This window comes from Salmo salar, chromosome ssa10 (assembly GCF_905237065.1).
Source record: "Salmo salar chromosome ssa10, Ssal_v3.1, whole genome shotgun sequence".
NCBI classification, from domain to species: domain Eukaryota; kingdom Metazoa; phylum Chordata; class Actinopteri; order Salmoniformes; family Salmonidae; genus Salmo; species Salmo salar.
Genome location: NC_059451.1, coordinates 40548960 through 40573360, shown reverse-complemented (window position 1 = coordinate 40573360; position 24401 = coordinate 40548960). Strand labels below are relative to the sequence as shown.

The following is a 24401-nucleotide window of genomic DNA, read 5'->3' as shown; positions in this document are numbered from 1 at the left end:
GAAGGAATGGTTAGGAAAGGTAAGGTGAAGGAATGGTTAGGTAAGATAAGGTAAGGTGAGGTGAAGGAATGGTTAGGAAAGGTAAGGTAATGGAATGGTTAGGTAAGGTAAGGTAAGATGAAGGAATGGTTAGGTAAGCTAAGGTAAAGGAATTGTTAGGTAAGGTAAGGTAAGGTAAAGGAATGGTTAGGCTAGGTAAGGTAAGGTGAAGGAATGGTTAGGTAAGGTAAGATAAGGTGAAGGAATGGTTAATTAAGGTAAGGTAAGGTGAAGAAATGGTTAGGTAAGGTAAGGTAAAGGAATGGTTAGGTAAGGTAAGGTAGGGTAAAGGAATGGTTAGGTAAGATAAGGTAAGATGAAGAAATGGTTAGGTTAGGTAAGGTGAAGGAATTGTTAGGTAAGGTAAGGTAAGGTGAAGGAATGGTTAGGTAAGGTAAGGTAAGGTGAAGGAATGGTTAGGTAAGGTAAGGTAAAGGAATGGTTAGGTAAGGTAAGGTAGGGTAAAGGAATGGTTAGGTAAGATAAGGTAAGATGAAGAAATGGTTAGGTTAGGTAAGGTGAAGGAATTGTTAGGTAAGGTAAGGTAAAGGAATGGTTAGGTAAGATAAGGTAAGGTGAAGGAATGGTTAGGTAAGATAAGGTAAGGTGAAGGAATGGTTAGAAAAGGTAAGATGAAGGAATGGTTAGGTAAGCTAATGTAAAGGAATTGTTAGGTAAGGTAAGGTAAGGTAAGGTAAAGGAATGGTTAGGTAAGGTAAGGTAAGGTGAAGGAATGGTTAGGTAAGGTAAGGTAAGGTAAGGTGAAAGAATGGTTAGGTAAGGTAAGGTAAGGTAAAGGAATGGTTAGGTAAGGTAAGGTAAAGGAATGGTTAGGTAAGGTAAGGTAAGGTGAAGGAATGGTTAGGTAAGGTAAGGTAAGGTGAAGGAATGGTTAGGTAAGGTAAGGTAAGGTGAAGGAATGGTTAGGTAAGGTAGGGTAAAGGAATGGTTAGGTAAGATAAGGTAAGATGAAGAAATGGTTAGGTTATGTAAGGTAAGGTGAAGGAATGTTTAGGAAAGGTAATGTAAAGGACTGGTTAGGTAAGGCAAGGCAAGGTAAGGTAAGGTAAGGTAAGGTAAGGTAAGGTAAGGTAAGGTAAGGTAAGGTAAGGTAAGGTAAGGTGAGGGAAGGGTTAGGTTAGGTAAGGTAAGGTAAAGGAATTGTTAGGTAAGGTAAGGTAAGTTAAGGTAAAGGAATGGTAAGGTAAGGTAAGGTGAAGGAATGGTTAGGTTAGGTAATGTGAAGGAATGATTAGGTAAGGTAAGGAAAAGGAAAAGTTAGGTTAGGTTAGGTTAAGGTAAGGTATGGTTAGGTTAGATAAGGTGAAGGAATGGTTAGGTAAGGTAAGACCAGGGAATGGTTACATAATGTGAAGGAATTTTTAGGTAAAGTAAGATGAAGGCAATGTCATGCGAGTGAAGTTTGCATGGTACAGATTTAGGACCTTTGGCTAGTAGAAATTGTGGTCCACTAGCCCGGCTGGCCAGTGACCAAAATCCTTAAGTTCCATCTCCTCACAGAGAGAGAAAGGACTGGGTCTAGGACTATTTTTCTTTCCGTCTGCACTGTGGAAGCGCATTCTCTAGTGACAGTCCAGTAAAGTGGAACCATATTCTCTAGTGACAGTCCAGTAAAGTGGAACCACATTCTCTAGTGACAGTCCAGTAAAGTGGAACCACATTCTCTAGTGACAGTCCAGTAAAGTGGAACCATATTCTCTAGTGACAGTCCAGTAAAGTGGAACCACATTCTCTAGTGACAGTCCAGTAAAGTGGAACCATATTCTCTAGTGACAGTCCAGTAAAGTGGAACCATATTCTCTAGGGACAGTCCAGTAAAGTGGAACCACATTCTCTAGTGACAGTCCAGTAAAGTGGAACCACATTCTCTAGTGACAGTCCAGTAAAGTGGAACCATATTCTCTAGTGACAGTCCAGTAAAGTGGAACCACATTCTCTAGTGACAGTCCAGTAAAGTGGAACCATATTCTCTAGTGACAGTCCAGTAAAGTGGAACCACATTCTCTAGTGACAGTCCAGTAAAGTGGAACCATATTCTCTAGTGACAGTCCAGTAAAGTGGAACCATATTCTCTAGGGACAGTCCAGTAAAGTGGAACCACATTCTCTAGTGACAGTCCAGTAAAGTGGAACCACATTCTCTAGTCACAGTCCAGTAAAGTGGAACCATATTCTCTAGTGACAGTCCAGTAAAGTGGAACCACATTCTCTAGTGACAGTCCAGTAAAGTGGAACCATATTCTCTAGTGACAGTCCAGTAAAGTGGAACCACATTCTCTAGTGACAGTCCAGTAAAGTGGAACCCACTCCTTCTTTCTCATCTCTATTTCACTCTCACTTTCAGTGACATTCTAACAGCTCTACTCTATCTCTCTCGATCGCCACAGTCAAGGAAGATTCCTTGGTCACTATGGAGACAGTCTTCATGTCAGCCACTCACTCACACCTCCATCGCCGTGGGAACAGCCACAGAGGGCAGGTAGAGGATGGTGCTGTTTGTGGAGGTGGTTGCTGCTGTGGCTGTGCCGGGGGTGGGGTTTCGCATTGTGGAATAGGTGGTCATGGTGGGGGCGGGGTTCAGTTTGGTGCAGATGTTGCTAATGGCTGAACGGTTGAATAGACTTGTCCGGGAGCGATCCAGGTTCCTGGGCTGGTGCTGTGACCCCCTGCCGGGGATCCGGCCCTCCAGGAAGTAGGTAAGCATCTGTCCTTTGCCCTTGACGCTGACCTTCCCACGGCACACAAAGTCATATTGACCCTTGATGATGCGCTGCACATCTTCTGTCACCTGGGGGTAATGTAGGACACATGATAACAAAAGACAGCTGAATGATCACCTGCATAGTGTGTGTGTGTGTGTGTGTGTGTGTGTGTGTGTGTGTGTGTGTGTGTGTGTGTGTGTGTGTGTGTGTGTGTGTGTGTGTGTGTGTGTGTGTGTGTGTGTGTGTGTGTGTGTGTGTGTGTTTGTGTGTTTGTGTGTGCGTTATGTGTGTGTGATTGCGTGTGCGTGTGTCTGTACATTTGTGTGTGTTTGGGGTGCTGTACCTGTATCTTGCCCGGTAGTCCGGTGGTGTCCATCCTGCTGGCCACGTTGACTGTGTTCCCCCAGATATCATACTGAGGTCTCCGTGCTCCGATCACTCCTGCTACTACTGGACCCACATTAATACCTACACACTCACGCGCACACACATGCACACACACACACAGTGAAAATACATACATAATACATATCAGTACATATCAGTATGGTCCTCACTGTGGTTAACACTACAACATCAAGTTTCTGCTGTCAGCTCTCTTAGGTCCACTAATACGCACACACATTTCTCTCCCTCTCCAGCCTCTACTAGACCTTTATGGGACTTACGTTCAGTACTTTAACTATTCATTCTACATCAACTACTAATTACTAATTAGATACGTTTCAGAGTGGATTCTTTACTCATTTACCTATAATCATTTATTTCACTTATCACCTCTCCATAAGCAACTACTCTGGTTGCCACACACACACACACACACACACACACACACACACACACACACACACACACACACACACACACACACACACACACACACACACACACACACGCACACACACACTGACAGAGAGTCTGCTGACAGTATGGAAGTGTGTACATCAGGCATTGCAGTGACTAGCAGGTTCAGGTTCCACACAAGATAACGAATACAATAGAACCCAGGTCGGTCATTACTAGTTACCACAGCCACAAAGTCATAATCACGGTTAAACCCTGCCTATTTCCACAATTTATCTTGTTAAAATCTGATTTTAAACCTAACCCTAACCGTAACCCTAACCTTATACCTAACCCTAACCTTAAATGAACACAAAAAAGCCAACACGTGCGTGTTTGTGTGCCTGCTCGTCTGTGTGCATGTGCACATGCATGCATTTGTGTTCGTGTGTGTGTGTTTTCACTCACCCACTCTCAAGACAAAGTCGTTGTACGACTGGTAGTTGATGGCATCCAGTACATCATACATCTCAACAGCAAAATCTGCCACTGTGCATAAGTGTGAGGAGGTGGACTTCTTAGCCTTGGAATCACAAGACAAGAGGAGGGAATTAAGTACAAAATGGAACTCACTCATTTTCCTCCCCAGGTCACATAAGTTGCACATTCTTATACAAGCTATGAAGGAAGTTATCTGCAAAGTTAATGCAGCTCATACCATAAGGATTTAAAATATTAATGACAAAAATAACAAACTATGACGTTTGCATAAAGTTTGGATTTAAGTCTCAAAATGACTGCCTTGTTTGTCCACCTTCGAGGATTTAATGTAAAGCCAGAAGAGCGTTTTATAAAAGGCAGACATGCTTACATCTCTCACTCTCTCACTCTCTCGCTCTCTCTCTCCTCAAATTCAAATTCAAATTCAAGCTGCTTTATTGGCATGAAAAACATTGTGTCAATATTGCCAAAGCAACAATGTATACAATACACATTGTAATATAATTATAAACAATAACAAATAAGAATATAAAATGGCAGTAAATAATAATACAAAATTAAATACAAAAATAATAACAATAAAATGGTAACAGTCAATAGTAGAATGTAATGTAATAAATATAAAAATCTAAATATGGAAAATTAAACTATAACTAATTTATAACTAAATAACGGTCATCTTCACCATTACATCAGTACTACAACTACTATCATCATTACCACTACTACTACCACCACCATCACTAAACTGCTCTCATTACCATTACCACCCATACCACTACTGTTTGGAATGATAAACAACAATAATAATAATAGTAATAACAATAATAGTAATAATAAGTAAGTTACTGATTACTATGCAGATGTTATTATTCAGTGTCCCTCAGGCTATGGCAGGCAAATACATATTTGGCTGCAAGAGGAGCCATTGCTCCTCCACCCATGAGTATTTTTAGTTTTTCTTCTGGGTTTAATAATTTAAAATTTGGAATAAATGTAGTCATTTCTGTTTGTGAGGAATATTTATCACAGTAAAGGAGAAAGTGCATCTCTGTCTCTACCTCTCCTGTCGTGCAGTGACCACATACACGCTCCTCTTTGGGTAGCCATGTCTTTTTATGTCTGCCGGTTTCTATTGCCAATCGGTGGTCACTGAGCCTGTACTTGGTAAGGATCTGTCTCTGCTTCGTATCTCTGACAGAGTAGAGATAATCAGCCAGTTGGTCACTCAGCCTGTACTTGGTAAGGATCTGTCTCTGCTTCGTATCTCTGACAGAGTAGAGATAATCAGCCAATTCATATTCTCTGTTTAGGGTCAGATAGCAATTTAGTCGGCTTTGGGATTTTGTTTCGTTTTTCCAATGTTGTAATATGAGTCTTTGATTGGTTCATGATTTTGTTTATTTGAATTCTTTCTTTTGAAGCAGTGCTGGTGTCAACTTGGTTGGTGAGGTCCAACACCAGCTGACTGAAAGGGTTCGTTTCTGGGCTCAGCTCTTGGGTTTGAAGTGCTTTAAATTGCAGACTTGAATTTGGACTTGAATTTAGATGTAGCCCAAATTTTAATGATATTTTCTGTATTTTCATTATTACTGGAAAGCTGCCTAATTCTGCCCTACATGCATTAGTTGGTGTATTTCTTTGGACTTGTAGGATTTTCTGACAGAATTCTGCATGTAGGGCTTCAATTGGATGTTTGTCCCACATTTTAAAGTCCAGTTTATTGAGTGGCCCCCAAACCTCACTTCCGTAAATAGCTATTGGTAGGATTACACTGTCAAATATTTTGGTCCAAATTATAATTGGGATGTTGATTTTGAATAATTTCATTTTTATTGCATACAATGCTCTGCGGGCGTTTTCTTTGAGTGCATTCACTGCCATATTAAAGTTTCCCGATGCAGATATGGTCAGACCAAGGTAGGTGTAATTTTTAGTGTGTTCAATGATGGTGTTGTTCAGGGTGAATTTATATTTGTGTTTCTGACATCTGGTTTTCTTTTGGAAAATCATGATTTTCGATTTTTGGAAATTTACTGCCAGGGCCCAATTATGGCAATATTGCTCTAGAATATTAATGTTCTGTTGAAGACCTTCTTTGGTTGGTGATAGAAGTACCAAGTCATCAGCATATAGCAGGTATTTCACCTCTGTGTCAAATAGTGTGAGTCCTGGGGCTGGAGAATGGTCCAACATGTCTGCTAATTCATTGATATAAATGTTGAAAAGGTTTGGACTCAAACTGCAGCCTTGTCTCACACCTCAACATTGTGAAAATAATTCTGTTCTTTGGTTTTTGATTTTTGTTGCACATTTATTTTCTGTGTACATACGTTTTATTAAGTCCTACACCTTACCACCAAGCCCACTTTGGAGAATTTTGTAGAATAGCCCTTCGTGCCAAATAGAATCAAATGCTTTTTTAAAGTCAACAAAGCAAAGATTTTTGCCCTCTTTTTTTTGGTGGACGTGTTTATTAATTCGTGTGTGTAAGGTGTATATATGGTCAGTAGTGCGATGGTTAGGGAGAAAGACAATTTGACATTTACTTATTACATTTTTTTTCTTGAAGAAAGGTTTGAATTCTTGAATTCAAAATGCTACAGAAAACCTTTCCCAAGTTACTGTTTACGCAAATTCCCCTGTAATTATTGGGGTCTGATTTGTCTCCACCTTTGTGGATAGGGGAGATGAGCCCCTGGTTCCAGACATCAGGGAAGCAGCCAGAAGTTAAAACCATGTTGAACAATTTAAGCACAGCATTTTGCAACTCAGGTGTGCTGTTTTTCAGCATTTCATTTCTGATGTTGTCTAGACCACAAGCCTTCTTTGATTTAATACATTTGAGCTTTTCATTTAGTTATTGTTGGGTTATTGGGTAATCTAATGGATTTTGGTTGTTTTTAATGACTGATTCAAGGATGTTCAATTTTTCTTTAATTTCTAATTGGTTCTGTTGTAAGTCTTTTTGTGGGATGTTTTTGTATAGATTATCAAAATAAGTTTTCCAAATTCCTACATCTTGTATGGCTAATTCTTGTGGCTTTGTTTTGCTTAAATTGTTCCACATGTCCCAGAACTGATTTTGGTCAATTGCGTTTTCAATTTCATCAAGTGTCTTGTTGGTATAATTCAATTTCTTGTGTTTCAGTGTTTGTTTATATTGTTTCAGAGTTTCAAACTATTCATATCGTAGCTCTGGGTTGTTTTGTTGCTTATGTTTTTCGTTTGACATTTGTCTTAGGTGTTTTTTTATTGTTTTACATTCAGTATCAAACCATTTGTCAGAAGCATTTTGTTTTTTGTTTCTGATGTTGCATTTCTTTGGTTTTCTCAAATTTGATTTTGATGCTGCTTTTTGGAATATGCAGTTGATGTTTTGAGTAGCCGAATTGACACAATCTTTATTGTTTTGGTATTGTGAGTTATTGAAAAACTGTATAGAGTTCATCATTTCATTTGAGTTTAACGTTTCAATGAATCTCTCTGCACTGTTTGGAGCCCATCTGTACGATGGGTTTATGTCGTAGAGTTTATTGGGTTGTTTTTTTGAATGGGTATTGCCGGTTAATTTCTTCAGAAACATGTTGATCTGACTGTGATCTGACAATGGTGTCTGTGGTCTGACAGTCAATGCACTAATGGTTATCTGCAAAGTTAATCTGCGAAGTTATCTGCAAAGTTAATGCAGCTCATACCATAAGGATTTAAAATATTGCCGGCTAACAAACTATGACGTTTGCATAAAGTTTGGATTTAAGTCTCAAAATGACTGCCTTGTTTGTCCACCTTCGAGGATTTATGGGTCAATGTCAGTGATGGCATAATCGACTAAACTTGTCCCAAGAGCTGAGCAGTAAGTAACCCGATCTAAAGAGTCCCCTCTGATTCTACCATTAAGCATGTTCAGGCCTAAGGCTCGACAGAGATTCACTAACTCCTTCCCATTTTTATTCAGTATTTGGTCAGGACTGTTTCTATTATTTATAATAGGGCTACTGTACAAGGAGGGGTGTCCAAATATGTGGTGGTTACCTTCCGCATCGTTGTAGCAGGCTCAGAACCTGTTATTGCATTGAAATCTCTACAAAGAAGCACTTTACCATCTGCCTGAAATGTAATGATTTCTGTGTGGAGATTGTCAAAAAACTGATCATCATAATATGGTGAATCTGAAGGAGGAGCATAAGCTGCACATATGTATACATTATTGTCACAGTAGATTGTACCTTTGTTAAGTTTTAGCCAAATGTGACTGGTACCTTTTTTCATTTCATTCAGTGCTAAGTCCTGCTTATGCCAAATGATGATTCCACCTGAGTCTCGGCCCCGTTTAACATTTTTATGTTTGATTGATGGTAGTAGACTTTCTCTATAGCCTGAGGGACACTGAGTATCTATGTCTCCACGACACCATGTTTCCAGTAGGATTATGATGTCCTGTCCCTTGATGTTTTTAATTAATTCTGGATTTGTTGTTTTGGAACCAAAATGTGAAGATTACAGGCCCTGGATATTCCAAGAGCTGATAGTTAATGATCTCATTTATAATAAGTGATATTCACTGGTTTGAGTAAAGTACATTGAAAAAAACCAAAATAATAATAATATATATATACACATATACATACATACATACATACATACACACACATACACATACACATACACACACGCACACGCACACACACACCATTACATATAATAATTATTATAATACCGGTGCCAATAAAATTAAGAATAGTTGTAAACAAATGAATAAGAATGGAATAAGAATGCATAAAACATAAGTACAATGCTGCAACCCTCGTGTGTGTGCGTGCGCGTGCGTGCGCGTGTGCGCGCACGTGCATGTGAATTAAAGGGTCTGTCTAGCCCAGTAGTCTGCATATTAGTTGCAGTAGTTGGCACAACTCTCCAATCTTTGATTGTTCTAGGTGTCTTTTGCCAGAGGTTACCTCAGCATATGTAGGCTGATGATCTGAATGATACATGGTGTGGACTGCATCATGTGGTGTACTTCTCTGAAGGACAGTGTTCTGTCCGACCCTGGAGTAGTGGTCAGAGCTGTGTTGTGATGGGCCAGGTCCAGTAGAGCTGTGTTGTGATGGGCCAGGTCTAGAAGAGCTGTGACGTGATGGGCCTGGTCTAGTAGAGCTGTGTTGTGAAGGGCCTGGTCTAGTAGAGCTGTGTTGTGATGGGCCTGGTCTAGTAGAGCTGTGTTGTGATGGGCCTGGTCTAGTAGAGCTGTGTTATGATGGGCCTGGTCTAGTAGAGCTGTGTTGTGATGGGCCTGATCTAGTATAGCTGTGTTGTGATGGGCCTGGTCTAGTAGAGCTGTGTTGTGATGGGCCTGGTCTAGAAGAGCTGTGACGTGATGGGCCTGGTCTAGTAGAGCTGTGTTGTGAAGGGCCTGGTCTAGTAGAGCTGTGTTGTGATGGGCCTGGTCTAGTAGAGCTGTGTTGTGATGGGCCTGGTCTAGTAGAGCTGTGTTATGATGGGCCTGGTCTAGTAGAGCTGTGTTGTGATGGGCCTGATCTAGTATAGCTGTGTTGTGATGGGCCTGGTCTAGTAGAGCTGTGTTGTGATGGGCCTGGTCTAGTAGAGCTGTGTTGTGATGGGCCTGGTCTAGTACAGCTGTGTTGTGTATGATATACTGTAGTTAAGTGTACCTTGGAGCCAGTGGTAGGTACCAGGCCTACTGCAGCCATGTATGTGCTGCCGATAGTTTTGATCTTCTCAATGTCCTTATAGCACTCTTTATCCATCAGCTATAGGCAGAGAGAGAGAGAGAGAGAGGAGGGAGAGAGAGAGAGAGAGAGAGAGAGAGAGAGAGAGAGAGAGAGAGAGAGAGAGAAAGAAAGAAAGAAAGAAAGAAAGAAAGAAAGAAAGAAAGAAAGAAAGAAAGAAAGAAAGAAAGAAAGAAAGAAAGAAAGAAAGAAAGAAAGAAAGAAAGAAAGAAAGAAAGAAAGGTAATTATATATAGGTATACAGAGTTATTAGAGAGACGTGACCAGTAAGCATTATAAATAATAGGTCAGGGTTGGGTTCATTCCAGTTGAAGTCAGTCAATTCAGGAAGCGATTTGATTTATTTTTTTAAAACAGAAATGGACAAACTTTAGACACATAGCTTCTCTTTTTCAGTTCATTGAGAAGTCGTTAAAAATAGATGAAATGTTTCAAGTAGGGAATTGGAATTTTTCGAAAGTTTACTTCCTGAATTGACTGCCTTCAGTTCAAACTGACCCCAACCCTGTAATCAACTTTCAGCCAAACCAACCTCCTCCCCACATGAATATCTTCCTCTCCCTGAAGAGAGCAATGAACTAACTGTATGATCACACCACCACTCTAATATCTGACCAGCTAATGTCAACACTGTCAGTACACATGGAACAGTAGAAAGTGAAAGTAGAGGAGATGTTGGTCCACATTCCAATTGGCACCCTATTCCCTATGCACTGCTTTTGACCAGGGTCCATAGGACTATAAAATAAATAAGGTGCCATAGGGCCCTGGTCAAAAGCAGTGCACTATATAGGGAATCGGGTGTCATTTGGGCTCCGATTGCAGAAGTATCTGCACTGTTCGTTTTTCAATTATCTTTTTTTTTGCAAATAAAATAAATCAATGTTGGGCTCTGGACAAAAGCAGTGCACTATATAGGGAATAGGGTGCCATTTGGGATGCCTCACCTCGTCAAAGTCTGCGATGATCTCGTTGAGCAGCCTGAGACACTCCACTCCCATGTTGTTGCCGTCCAGCTCAATGTAGAAGTCATTGAAATTAGCGATGGAGGCAAACAGCACTCCTACCTGACTATACGACTGGTAGTACAGGTCCTAACACAGATCAGACAGGGAACCTAGCCGTTAGGTAGGACTATTACACAGGTATTAACAGGTCCTGAAATAGTTTTTACAAAGGGTTAAAGGAAAAGTTCATGATTTTACAATTTGATGTTAGATGGTTCATCACCCTGAAAGAACAGTTATTACAGAGTTAACAGTACCAGTCCTAGATCAGATAGGCAGACAGGGAGATACACTCGTTATATACACAGTTGTTACGTGGTTATAACAGTACAGGTTCTAAAACAGGGAGGCAGATAGGTAGACAAGAAACAAGACTTACATAGGGCTATTGCACAGGTATTAACAGGTCTTCGGACAGTTACAGAGGGTTAACAGTACATGTCATTGAACAGATACGAGGAACTAAAAGTTAGATAGGGCTAATACACAGATATGAGCAGGTCCTGAGACAGTTGTTACAGAGGGTTAACAGTACATGTCCTAGAATAGACAGGCAACCAGAGCTAGATAGGGCTATTACACTGGTCCTGGGACAGTTGTTACAGGGGTGGCAGAACAGGTCCTACAGCACCTTGGCATATTGAAACAGTGCATTGATGGACATAGGGATACATGGGATCGAGAGATGTAACCATTCTACAACATTCCAGGGTTTAAGGGTCACCGCTGTTCCCGGTATCCCTATGTCCATCAACACACTGTACCAATATGACAGGGCGCTGCAGGACCTGTACTCTTAACCCTATGTAATAACTATCCTCTCTCTCTCCCTTGCTCTAGGACCTGTTCTACCACCCCTGTAACAACTGTCCCAGGGTCACTTCCTGGTTCCACTGTTTACAAAAAAATCTGTGACGGGAATACATGTGTCCTGGTTGGGAAGTCTACAGGATGTTTGATTTAATCACTTCCTCTTCCTGAGAGGGGGGAGTGGGAGGGTCCTGGGAGAGGAACAGACATTATTAGAATGGATATTGATCAATCAGCAGACACAACGACGGAGAACCTGTCACATCACACCTTAACCAAACCCCAACCAAACCGCAACCAAACCACAAACAAACATCAACCACAACCAAACCACAATCAAATCTCAAACAAATATCAACCACAACCACAACCACAACCAAAGTGCAACCAAACCACAAACAAACCACAACCACCATACAACCTTGGAGGTAAAAGAGGCAATTCTTAACATTTACTGTTCAAAAGCTCTCAGGCAACATCAAAACATGACCACGTCATGATGTGGTCAGATCACACTTCAACCCAAACATGACCTCAAAATGACCTGATCACACCAGCTACTCAAATGCACCACTACCCAAACATGACCGGGAGATGACCCAGCAGGGAACGGCAGGGACAGGGGGACGAAGCACAGGGGGAACTGAGGGACAAGGCACGGGGGGGGCAGGAGGAACAGGGGGATGAGGCATAGGGTGAACAGGGGAACAAGGTGCAGGGGGGACGGGGGACAAGGCGTAGGGGGGATGGGGCAGCAGGGGCATGTGATGCAGTGGGATAGGGTGACGGGGGACAGGGAGAGAGGGGTACGGGGGTGAGACCCACCATGTTGCGGGGGTTGGACATGAGGAAGTGCTGCGCAACGTGTGCAGGTAGGAGATTGAACAGGATCCTCTTGTTGTCCAGCTTCACCTTCTCCATGTCGCCTCTCTCCTCCTCTGCCTGCACAAAATACATGGAAACAAAAACACTATCACTGATGCAATACATGTATTAGTATAGTATGGCAACCTATTCCTTATATGGCTCTGGTCAAAAGTAGTGCACTGCATAGGGATAGGGTGCCATTTGGGTTACAACCAACAAATAACCAACACACCTAGATACAGACAGAATGAAAGAGTGATAGTCCTTTAGTTTGTAGAGATATCCAAAAAGGGGGCTTGGTTTTCACTTGGCGCTCACAAAGTAATCTATTTCAGCTGTAATAGCTTTTCCTCATCACTAGATGGGGGTAATGACTCACAAACACTAATGACTCACACACACATATACGCACATACACACACAAACACTCACCTGAGTGGCCCACAGGTAGTCTAGGCGTAGTTTGAGGTCCAGCTGTCTACAGTGTAGAGCCAGAGCTACAGAAAACAACAGGAGACCCAGCACTGGATCATACCGCCGAGGGTGGAGCATACCTCCCCTACACACACACACACACACACACACACACACACACACACACACACACACACACACACACACACACACACACACACACACACACACACACACACACACACACACACACACACACACACACACACACACACACACTCTGCATTAAAACACACACTTACCAAACTTACCAATAAAGCATACCCTGCCCATATTGAACCACACTCCTCTCACCCCCTCACCCAAGCCCCTGCCCCCTTACCTCATGGCGATGCGGTACCCGCTGGTCTCCATGGCAACAGTGTAAAGGACAGAGAGAAGGAAGAGCAGGAGTATCTTAGGTAACGAGGAGACGCGGAGGTAAGGGATGACGGTGAGAGTTCCGGCCACACAGGAGAGGAGAGCGTAGGAAACGTTCGGACACACCCCCTCCGCTACCGTACTGTTCATTGGCCCTGGCTCGCTCGGCGTGTCCATGGAAACAGTCTCCACGGAGCTGCTACTGGAGTTACCTCCCATAATCCAGACCCAGGGTAAACAGCTCACCTGGAGGAGGTAGGAAAAGGGTGAGGGGTAAAGGGGAAGGAGACGGGTTAAAAAGAAAGGGAGAGATTATGAGGGGAAAGGAGCTCTTGTATGTCAGTCTAATAGTGGAGCTAACCTGAGTTTTAAAGCATGTCTTAGAGTTGCCAGATTTCAAACCTACATAATGACTTCTAAACACACACACTTACCACAGAGGCTTGGGTGACAGAGTAGGTCAACAGGACTAGAAACACACAGAGCGCTGTTCGGATCTGAATGGTGAGACACCCTGGAAAACACTAAAGCGAGGAGAGGGAGATGGAGAACGAGGAGTTGAAGTACCAGTTCATCTCAATGATAGTTGTATGCATCTTGTCATTACTGGGGAGCGGAAAAGAGAACAGAGTCTGAAAAGAGAATGAGTCTCTTTCTGTGAGAGGAGAAAAATGACTGGAGGGGGACGAGCAGTAAGTCCACTCCACAGACACTACACTACTATAGAGGAGGAGAGGGAGACTATTCCCTATTTAGTGCACTACTTTAAAGCAGGGCCTATAGGTATGACCCTGTGTTTTGTTGGTAACACTTTACTTGACACCCAGCATCATAACACGTTATGACACAGTCATAACTATGTCATAATATGTCATAACAGCTGACATAACTTGTCATAATATGGTCATAACACTGTCATGGCCAATATATTTACACCTGTTGTGACATATATTGCATTATTTTATGGCTGGTTATGACACCTACAAAAAAAATGAGCTTTTATGACCATCATAATCATTTAAGCCAGATAGGCCTATTACGTACATGCCTTTATATCAGTCAACAGTCAAAAAGAGGGTGTCTTGTCCTGCTCCTGAAATCTGCTCCTGCATTCATCCCAGTCATCAGCAACAGAGCATTGGGGTAGGTGCATGTCTGACATCAGTGAGTGCTCAATTACAATGATAATTTAACATGGTCAATTTCATTTTTATATATATAACAAACATACTATTGATGCGTAGGCTATGGTGTAATGGAATGCCTTATGTGCCTTTTGCCTTATGTGGTAGGTTTTGTGGGTTTTGACACTCTTATATAGATGTCATAACCAGCCATAAAATAATGGTCTAAATATATGTGTCATTACAGTGCTATGACCATATTATAACAGGTTATGACACGTTATGTCAGCTGTTCTGACATATTATTACACGCTTATGACCGTGTCATAACGTGTTATGTCGCTGGGTGTCAACTAAAGGGTTACCAAATAGATAGACTAGCACTAGGTAGGCAGACTTCCCTACCTGAACACTTGTGATGTAAAGATACATCACACAGACCACATGGAAGCACAAACACATCACCAGCAACAGCAGCACCAACAGTCCCCTAGAGAGAGAGAGAGAGAGAGAGAGAGAGAGAGAGAGAGAGAGAGAGAGAGAGAGAGAAGATAATAAGTACGTAGTGACTTATCAACTTTTCTAACGTCTTGTTACTTTCGAGACTTCTCTCTTTGTGTGTGTGCGTGTGTGTGTGTGTGTTTTATCTTTGTGTGTGTGTTTATGTGTGTGTGCAACAAGATATCAAGGTCTGGCTTCAGTATTCAACGTTTGTCCAGGGGGAGAGATAAACGTTGAGTTTTGACAGTTAAATTGAGTTATTAATTCTGATTGGTTAAGTTGAGATAGGGTTTTGATTGGTTAAGTTGAGATAGGGTTTTGATAGGGTTAAAAACCCAGCATGCCACTGGGACTGAACCCTCAGAGCCGGAGCTCTAGCAAGCCGTGAGCCTACTAGTGTTGTCACGATACCAACATGTTGACTTCGATACCAATACCAGGTTTAGTATCACCATACTTGACACCAAAACTATATTCAATACCAAAACAATACTCGATACCAAAACGCTACCACGACAAAAAAAAGAAGCGTATTAGCTGAAGACACAGAATAACAAATGGAATTCTTCTTTTTTTTTTACATTGAACATTGTAATAATATGTTGATAACTGGAAGAACAACAACAAATACAAATAGAATACCTTCTATTCTATAATCAATTTATTTTCTAAATTAAGAATAAAGACATTAAATAACTCAAAAAGATCTTACATCTTACAGTTGTGTCAAGTTGGCTGAATGTCCTTTGGTGGTGGACCATTCTTGATACACACGGGAAACGGTTGAGCGTGACAAACCCAGCAGCGTTACAGTTCTTCACACAAACTGGTGCGCCTGGCACATACTACCATACTCCGTTCAAATTAACTTAAATCTTTTGTCTTGCCCATTCACCCTCTGAATGGCACACACACAATCCATGTCTCAATTGTCTCCTTGGCTGAAAAACCTTTCTTTAACCTGTCTCCTTCCCTTCATCTACACTGATTGAATGGGATGTGACATCAATAAGCGATTATATCGTACACCTGGTTTCACCTGGTCATCTATGTCATGGAAAGAGCATGGGAAGTGCTTAATGTTTTGTACACTCGGTGTATATTGTTGTCATAGCTAGGCTATGAATGCATGACTCAGAATAATTGAATAATTGTTCATGTTATTGTCACTTAAACATAATTCAAATTGAGTTGCTAGTAGAATAACGTTACAATGCAAATGTCATGTGTAAAATTGTCTTTTGGCGTTTTAGAAACCTTCCTTGTACTGCACTGCTTTGTAAAACATTTTGCTTAGTTGTTTTGGTGGGCTGACCCTCATCATCTGCTCTGTAATCAAAGTATTCCCATAGTTCACATCTGCAGCCAGTTTTGCCAACAAGCTGCGGGCGTGGAGGTAAGATGTTTTCGTTAGAAGAAGCCAATCTGTTAGCATTTTCTCTCTCCTCTCGCTTGCTTCTCAAAAGGGGCTTGGGTTGAGTCAGCTGCATGCACAAGCACATCCTGACTAGCTACTGCCCCCTTGAGAAGATCCAGACAAACTACTAGACAGACTCGATCCTCTCAATGGGTATATGACGTAAGAAACATTTGACAGAAGTACAGAAAGCAACAAAACTTCTAGTAACAAATCGTTTTTTCATATTCTAGTATTGAAAAAGTACCAACGTTTTGGTACACATTGCAACAATAGAGCCTACTTGATGGTTATAGTGCTCATCGTTGCCCCTAGTGGTCGGTATTGAAGGCATCTCCTAACGTCCTAGGGACCTGGATAAACATCCAATACTGCTTTGGATCTGGTGTGTGTGTGTGTGTATGCGTGTGTGTGTGCGTGTGTGCGTGCGTGCGTGCGTGCGTGCTTGCGTGCGTGCGTGCGTACGTACGTACTGTGGTATCATCAGAAGATAGATAAGGCCAAAGAGAGCAGCGAGGACCAGAGAGACAATCACTGCACTGATGAAATTACCGTCATACTCCTGGTTATACTGGAGAGAGAGAGAGAGAGAGAGAGAGGGAGAGGGAGAGAGAGAACGAGAGAGCGAGAGAGAGAGAGAGGTAGAGAGAGAGAGAGAGAGAGAGAGAGAGAGAGAGAGAGAGAGAGAGAGAGAGGTGGGGCAAAAGATGAGTTGCAGTTAAACAAATGTAACAATTATGTAAACACTGTAGCCAAAGGACAGTCAGTCTATGTGGAACCATACTGACCCAAAGAACCCTTTGAGCCCTTTAATGGTTCTTTGCAATTGAAAAAATAGTTATTTCCTTTAGTGATAAATTATTTAAAATGTAGGGGCTGTGGCTATTCAGAATATTTTGGGGTGTGGTTTGCTCACAGCTCTTTTTGTGCAACCATGAGTGATAGTGTCATTCCAGTTGATCTAATCGGTTATGTTATGCTATTACATGTTAAATATGAATAAGTCAGTAGTTCTTAATTCTCTGCTCAAACACTCTCATCTATTCCAGAACTGGCACACCTGATTCAAACACAATAATAAAACCTATGGATTTTAACAATATAATATGGCTATTAAACTGGAATAAAATCCCTACATGGTTCTACAAAGAATCTTTGAAATTGAAAAAGATTCTTTGTAGAACCATTCTCCATAAATGTTCTATAAAGAACCCTGAAGTGCCTTCAGAAAGTATTCACACTGCTTTACCTTTTCCACATTTTGTTGTGTTACAGCCTGAATTTAAATGGATTACATTTAGATTTTGTGTCACTAATCTACACACAATACCCCATAATGACTAAGTAGAAATATGTTTTTAGAAATGTTTACAAACTAATAAAGAATGAAAAGATTAAATGTGTTGAGTCAATAAGTATTCAACCCTTTTGTTATGGCAAGCCTAAATAAGTTCAGGAGTAAAATCATGTTTAACAAGTCACAAAAGTTGCATGGACTCACTGTGTGCAAGAATAGTGTTTAACATGATTTTAAAAAAAATATATATATTTTTTTATTTTATTTCACCTTTATTTAACCAGGTAGGCAAGTTGAGAACAAGTTCTCATTTACAATTGCGACCTGGCCAAGATAAAGCAAAGCAGTCCGACAACATATAACAACACAGAGTTACACATGGAGTAAAACAAAGTGCAAAGTAGAAATAGAAATAATGGGGTGCAAAGGAGAAAAATAAATGAATAAATACAGTAGGGGAAGAGGGAGTTGTTTGGGCTCAATTATAGATGGACTATGTACAGGTGCAGTGATCTGATAGCTGCTCTGACAGCTGGTGCTTAAAGCTAGTGAGGGAGATAAGTGTTTGCAGTTTCAGAGATTTTTGTAGTTCGTTCCAGTCATTGGCAGCAGAGAACTGGAAGGAGAGACGGCCAAAGGAGGAATTGGCTTTGGGGGTGACCAGAGAGATATACCTGCTGAAGCGCGTGCTACAGGTGGGTGCTGCTATGGTGACCAGTGAGCGGAGATAAAGGGGGACTTTACCTAGCAGGGTCTTGTAGATGACCTGGAGCCAGTGGGTTTGGCAACGATTATGAAGCGAGGGCCAGCCAACGAGAGCGTACAGGTCACAGTGGTGGGTAGTATATGGGGCTTTGGTGACAAAACGGATGGCACTGTGATAGACTGCATCCAGTTTGTTGAGTAGGGTATTGGAGGCTATTTTGTAAATGACATCGCCGAAGTCGAGGATCGGTAGGATGGTCAGTTTTACGAGGGTATGTTTGGCAGCATGAGTGAAGGATGCTTTGTTGTGAAATAGGAAGCCAATTCTAGATTTAACTTTGGATTGGAGATGTTTGATGTGAGTCTGGAAGGAGAGTTGACAGTCTAACCAGACACCTAGGTATTTGTAGTTGTCCACATATTCTAAGTCAGAACCGTCCAGATTAGTGATGCTGGACAGGCGGGCAGGTGCAGGCAGCGATCGGTTGAAGAGCATGCATTTAGTTTTACTTGTATTTAGGAGCAGTTGGAGGCCATGGAAGGAGAGTTGTATGGCATTGAAGCTCGTCTGGAGGGTTGTTAACACAGTGTCCAAAGAAGGGCCAGAAGTATACAGAATGGTGTCGTCTGCGTAGAGGTGGATCAGAGACTCACCAGCAGCAAGAGCGACATCATTGATGTATACAGAGAAAAGAGTTGACCAAAGAATTTAACCCTGTGGCACCCCCATAGAATCTGCCAGAGGTCCGGACAACAGGCCCTCCGATTTGACACACTGAACTCTATCAGAGAAGTTATTGGTGAACCAGGCGAGGCAATCATTTGAGAAACCAAGGCTATTGAGTCTGCCGATGAGGATGTGGTGATTGACAGAGTCGAAAGCTTTGGCCAGGTCAATGAATACGGCAGCACGGTATTGTTTCTTATCGATGGCGATTACGATATCGTTTAGGACCTTGAGCGTGGCTGAGGTGCACCCATGACCAGCTCTGAAACCAGATTGCATAGCGGAGAAGGTGCGGTGGGATTCGAAATGGTCGGTAATCTGTTTGTTGACTTGGCTTTCGAAGACCTTAGAAAGGCAGGGTATGATAGATATAAGTTCTGTAGCAGTTTGCGTCAAGAGTGTCCCCTCCTTTGAAGAGGGGGATGACAGCAGCTGATTTCCAATCTTTGGGAATCTCAGACGACACGAAAGAGAGGTTGAACAGGCTAGTAATAGGGGTTGCAACAATTTCGGCAGATCATTTTAGAAAGAAAGGGTCCAGATTGTCTAGCCCGGCTGATTTGTATGGGTCCAAATTTTGCAGCTCTTTCAGAACATCAGCTGAATGGATTTGGGAGAAGGAGAAATGGGGAAGGCTTGGGCGAGTAGCTGTGGGGGGTGCAGTGCTGTTGACTGCAGTAGGGGTAGCCAGGTGGAAAGCATGGCCAGCCATAGAAAAATGCTTATTGAAATTCTCAATTATAGTGGGTTTATCGGTGGTGACAGAGTTTCCTATCCTCAGTGCAGTTGGCAGTTGGGAGGAGGTGTTCTTATTCTCCATGGACTTTACAGTGTCCAATAACTCTTTTGAGTTTGTGTTGCAGGAAGCAAATTTCTGCTTGAAAAAGCTAGCCTTGGCTTTTCTAACTGCCTGCGTATATTGGTTTCTAACTTTCCTGAAAAGTTGCATATCACGGGGGCAGTTCAATGCTAATGCAGAATGCCACAGGATGTTTTTGTGTTGGTTAAGGGCAGTCAGGTCTGGAGAGAACCAAGGGCTATATCTGTTCCTGGTTCTACATTTCTTGAATGGGCATGCTTATTTAAGATGGTGAGGAAGGCATTTAAAAAAAATAACCAGGCATCCTCTACTGACGGGATGAGGTCAATATTCTTCCAGGATACCCGGGCCAGGTCGATTAGAAAGGCTTGCTCGCTGAAATGTTTCAGGGAGCGTTTGACAGTGATGAGTGGAGGTGGTTTGACCGCTGACCCATTACGGATGCAGGCAATGAGGCTGTGATCGCTGAGATCTTTGTTGAAAACAGCAGAGGTGTATTTGGAGGGCAAGTTGGTTAGGATGATATCTATGAGGGTGCCCGTGTTTACGGCTTTGGGGTGGTACCTGGTGGGTTCATTAATAATTTGTGTGAGATTGAGGCCATCAAGCTTGGATTGTAGGATTGCTGGGGTGTTAACCATGTCCCAGTTTAGGTCACCTAGCAGCACGAGCTCTGAAGATAGATGGGGGGCAATCAGTTCACATATGGTGTCCAGAGCACAGCTGGGGGCCGAGGGTGGTCTTTAGCAGGCGGCAATGGTGAGAGACTTGTTTTTAGAGAGGTGGATTTTTAAAAGTAGAAGTTCAAATTGTTTGGGTACAGACCTGGATAGTAGGACAGAACTCTGCAGGCTATCTCTGCAGTAGATTGCAACACCGCCCCCTTTGGCCGTTCTATCTTGTCTGAAAACGTTGTAGTTAGGGATGAAGATTTCAGAGTTTTTGGTGGACTTCCTAAGCCAGGATTCAGACACGGCTAGGACATCCGGGTTGGCAGAGTGTGCTAAAGCAGTGAATAAAACAAACTTAGGGAGGAGGCTTCTGATGTTAACATGCATGAAACCAAGGCTATTACGGTTACAGAAGTCATCAAAAGAGAGCGCCTGGGGAAGGGGAGTGGAGCTAGGCACTGTAGGGCCTGGATTCACCTCTACATCACCAGAGGAACAGAGGAGGAGGAGGATAAGGGTACGGCTAAAAGCTATGAGAATTGGTCGTCTGTGACGTCCGGAATAGAGAGTAAAAGGAGCAGGTTTCTGGGGGCGATAAAATAGCTTCAAGGTATAATGTACAGACAAAGGTATGGTAGGATGTGAATACAGTGGAGGTAAACCTAGGCATTTAGTGATGATGAGAGAGATATTGTCTCTAGAAACATCATTGAAACCAGATGTCATAGCATGTGTGGGTGGAGGAACTGAAAGGTTGGATAAGGTATAATGAGCAGGGCTAGAGGTTCTACAGTGAAATAAGCCAATAAACACTAACCAGAACAGCAATGGACAAGGCATATTGACATTAAGGAGAGGCATGCTTAGCCGAGTGATCAAAGGGTCCAGTGAGAATTAGACAGCTAGCCGAGCCATAGGTAGCAAGCTGGTAGAAGATGGAGGGAGGTCTGTTTTTAGCCACCTCGTGCGTTTCCGTCTGTAGATTAGTGGGGTTCCGTGTGGTAGGGGGGACCAGTCTAATTGGCAAAATAGTTATGGTTATAGTGGCCCAAGAAAATTGTCCGATAGACTTATTCAGATAGCAGCCGATAAGACAGCTAACAATTAGCGGGCCGCAGATGGGCGTTCAGGTTACGTCGAGACGGAGGGGCCAGTTGGATAACTCCCTCGGGCAGATAACGTCGGTAGTCCAATTGTGAAGGCCCGATGGGGCTCCGCATCGGCAGTAAAACGGGTCCGGATAGGTGATTGTAGCCCAGGAGTGGCTGATCGAACTCTTCAGCTGGCTAGCTCCGGAATAATTTATGTTAGCTCCGGGACCGACGTGTGCCAATAGTCACTCAGGTAGCAGCTAGCTAGCTGCAAGATCCAGGTGTAAATGTCCAGAGCCTGTGGTAGAAATCCGGGGATATGGAGAGAGAAATAGGTCCGGTATGCTCTGGTCTGAGTCGCGCTGTACAAAAACTGCCGATAGCATTTTGAGTTAATGGATAGCTGATGACCGCTAACTGTGGCTAGCTGAACTCCAATGTTAGCCAGTGAACTGGCTAACCTCTGGCTAGCTCTGTTGTGGATTTCAGATTTGAGGTAAATAATACATTTTTTTAAAATTATTGGTGAGGCGGGTTGCAGGAGAGTGTTTTGAGGTTGAGTTTTTAGAAGAAAAAAAAATATGTAAAAAGATATGCGAAGAAAATATGTAAATATATATATACACGGGACACGACAAGACGAGGACAAAGACGTCTAACTGCTACGCCATCTTGGAATTGTAATGACTACCCCATTTCTGTACCCCACACATACAATTATCTGTAAGGTCACTCAGTCGAGCAGTGAATTTGAAGCACAGATTCAACCATAAAGACCGGGGAGTTTTTTTAGCTGAGTTTATGTATTCCCTTGTCTTGCAGTGTATCTTATTGCACGTTTTTCTGTCGTCCTGGGCTTATAGATCGAGTCAATCCTTCACCAGATGAACCGCAACATGCTAAAGAGATATCCTTCCTGAATGCATTTGAAAGTTTTTAATATTGTGAGAGTGAAGAGCAAAATTCCTCTCAAGATAATTAACATTACAGTTACACCAACTGGTAGGCTAATCACACAATTGTACAAAATGGTAAGAGAACTGGTGAAGAAAGTTACCCCTCTACATACGCATTTCTTTACCGGAATATCTAAATGAAAATTCTGGCAGATCCATAAAATCTCCTTGTACAGTAGTTGATCTAACTAAATTAGAGGATTCTAAATTAATATCTAAGAGGCTTTAATACAATTATATATTATAATGCAGGGTGAATTAAAAAAATCAGTTTTAAAATGTTATGTTTATTAAGTAGTCTTGCTTGTCTCAGAGCAGCGCAAAACGGTGCTAAAATTGTTGACCACACGGGAGGAGGTTATTGCTTGTTGGAGGGGATTTTCACACCTACAATAGCCGGGCCATTAAACTAATTGTTGGATAACAGATCGGCTCTCGGAACTCATTAACACGCGTTACTGTGTGTGTTTCGATATTCTCTCGCTCTTCTCTCTCTCTCTCTCTCTCTCTCACACACACTTGCTGTCTTGACCTCTGAATGCTCGGCTATGAAAAGCCAACTGGCATTTATTCCTAAGGTGCTGACTGGTTGCACCCTCTATAACCACTGTTTATATTATTTGACCCTGCTGGTCATCATTTTTACATTGTATTCAATTTCCAGTGAGACTATTCAAGCCACCAACTCACTGATGGTTGAAGATGATGGGCGATCGGCAAATGCAGTCTGGAATCTGCTGGCATCACAGCACAACATCAACATCGCTCTAATCACAGTCAGATCAGGGACTGTAGTGATGCCTCTTGCACTGAGATGCTGTGCCTTAGACTACTGCGCCACTCGAGAGCCATGACCAATATGACCAATATACTACATACACTGCTCAAAAAAATAAAGGGAACACTTAAACAACACAATGTAACTCCAAGTCAATCACACTTCTGTGAAATCAAACTGTCCACTTAGGAAGCAACACTGATTGACAATAAATTTCACATGCTGTTGTGCAAATGGAATAGACAACAGGTGGAAATTATAGGCAATTAGCAAGACACCCCCAATAAAGGAGTGGTCCTGGAGGTGGGGACCACAGACCACTTCTCAGTTCCTATGCTTCCTGGCTGATGTTTTGGTCACTTTTGAATGCTGGTGGTGCTTTCACTCTATGGGTAGCATGAGACGGAGTCTACAACCCACACAAGTGGCTCAGGTAGTGCAGCTCATCCAGGATGGCACATCAATGCGAGCTGTGGCAAGAAGGTTTGCTGTGTCTGTCAGCGTAGTGTCAAGAGCATGGAGGCGCTACCAGGAGACAGGCCAGTACATCAGGAGACGTGGAGGAGGCCGTAGGAGGGCAACAACCCAGCAGCAGGACCGCTACCTCCGCCTTTGTGCAAGGAGGAGCAGGAGGAGCACTGCCAGAGCCCTGCAAAATGACCTCCAGCAGGCCACAAATGTGCATGTGTCTGCTCAAACGGTCAGAAACAGACTCCATGAGGGTGGTATGAGGGCCCGACGTCCACAGGTGGGGGTTGTGCTTACAGCCCAACACCGTGCAGGACGTTTGGCATTTGCCAGAGAACACCAAGATTGGCAAATTCGCCAGGTTGCCCAAGGTTGGCAAATTGGCCAGGTTGCCCAGGCCGGCGGAGATACAATCTTCGGCAAAATCATTCGCAAGGAGATTCCTGCAAAAATATTATTTGAAGATAATGCTCTTCTGTGCTCTTCACAGATGAAAGCAGGTTCACACTGAGCACATGTGACAGACGTGACAG

At 42.6% G+C, this 24401-nt stretch overlaps 1 protein-coding gene across 1 annotated transcript in view; it reads right to left on the bottom strand.

Annotated features, from left to right (window-relative positions):
• Positions 1-1250: 1250 nt before the first annotated feature.
• The window catches only part of adcy1a (adenylate cyclase 1a), a 167819-nt gene continuing 144668 nt past the window's right edge, over positions 1251-24401 (bottom strand). Inside the window, exons 10-20 of the mRNA XM_045687762.1 lie at positions 16829-16926; positions 14843-14927; positions 13748-13837; positions 13276-13559; positions 12912-13038; positions 12438-12554; positions 10743-10889; positions 9718-9816; positions 4013-4127; positions 3105-3229; positions 1251-2847 (exon numbers count right to left, since the gene is read on the bottom strand). Coding sequence (XP_045543718.1) covers positions 2500-2847; positions 3105-3229; positions 4013-4127; positions 9718-9816; positions 10743-10889; positions 12438-12554; positions 12912-13038; positions 13276-13559; positions 13748-13837; positions 14843-14927; positions 16829-16926 — 1635 coding nt within the window. The 3' untranslated portion in view covers positions 1251-2499. The remainder of the gene's footprint in view (positions 2848-3104; positions 3230-4012; positions 4128-9717; positions 9817-10742; positions 10890-12437; positions 12555-12911; positions 13039-13275; positions 13560-13747; positions 13838-14842; positions 14928-16828; positions 16927-24401) is intronic.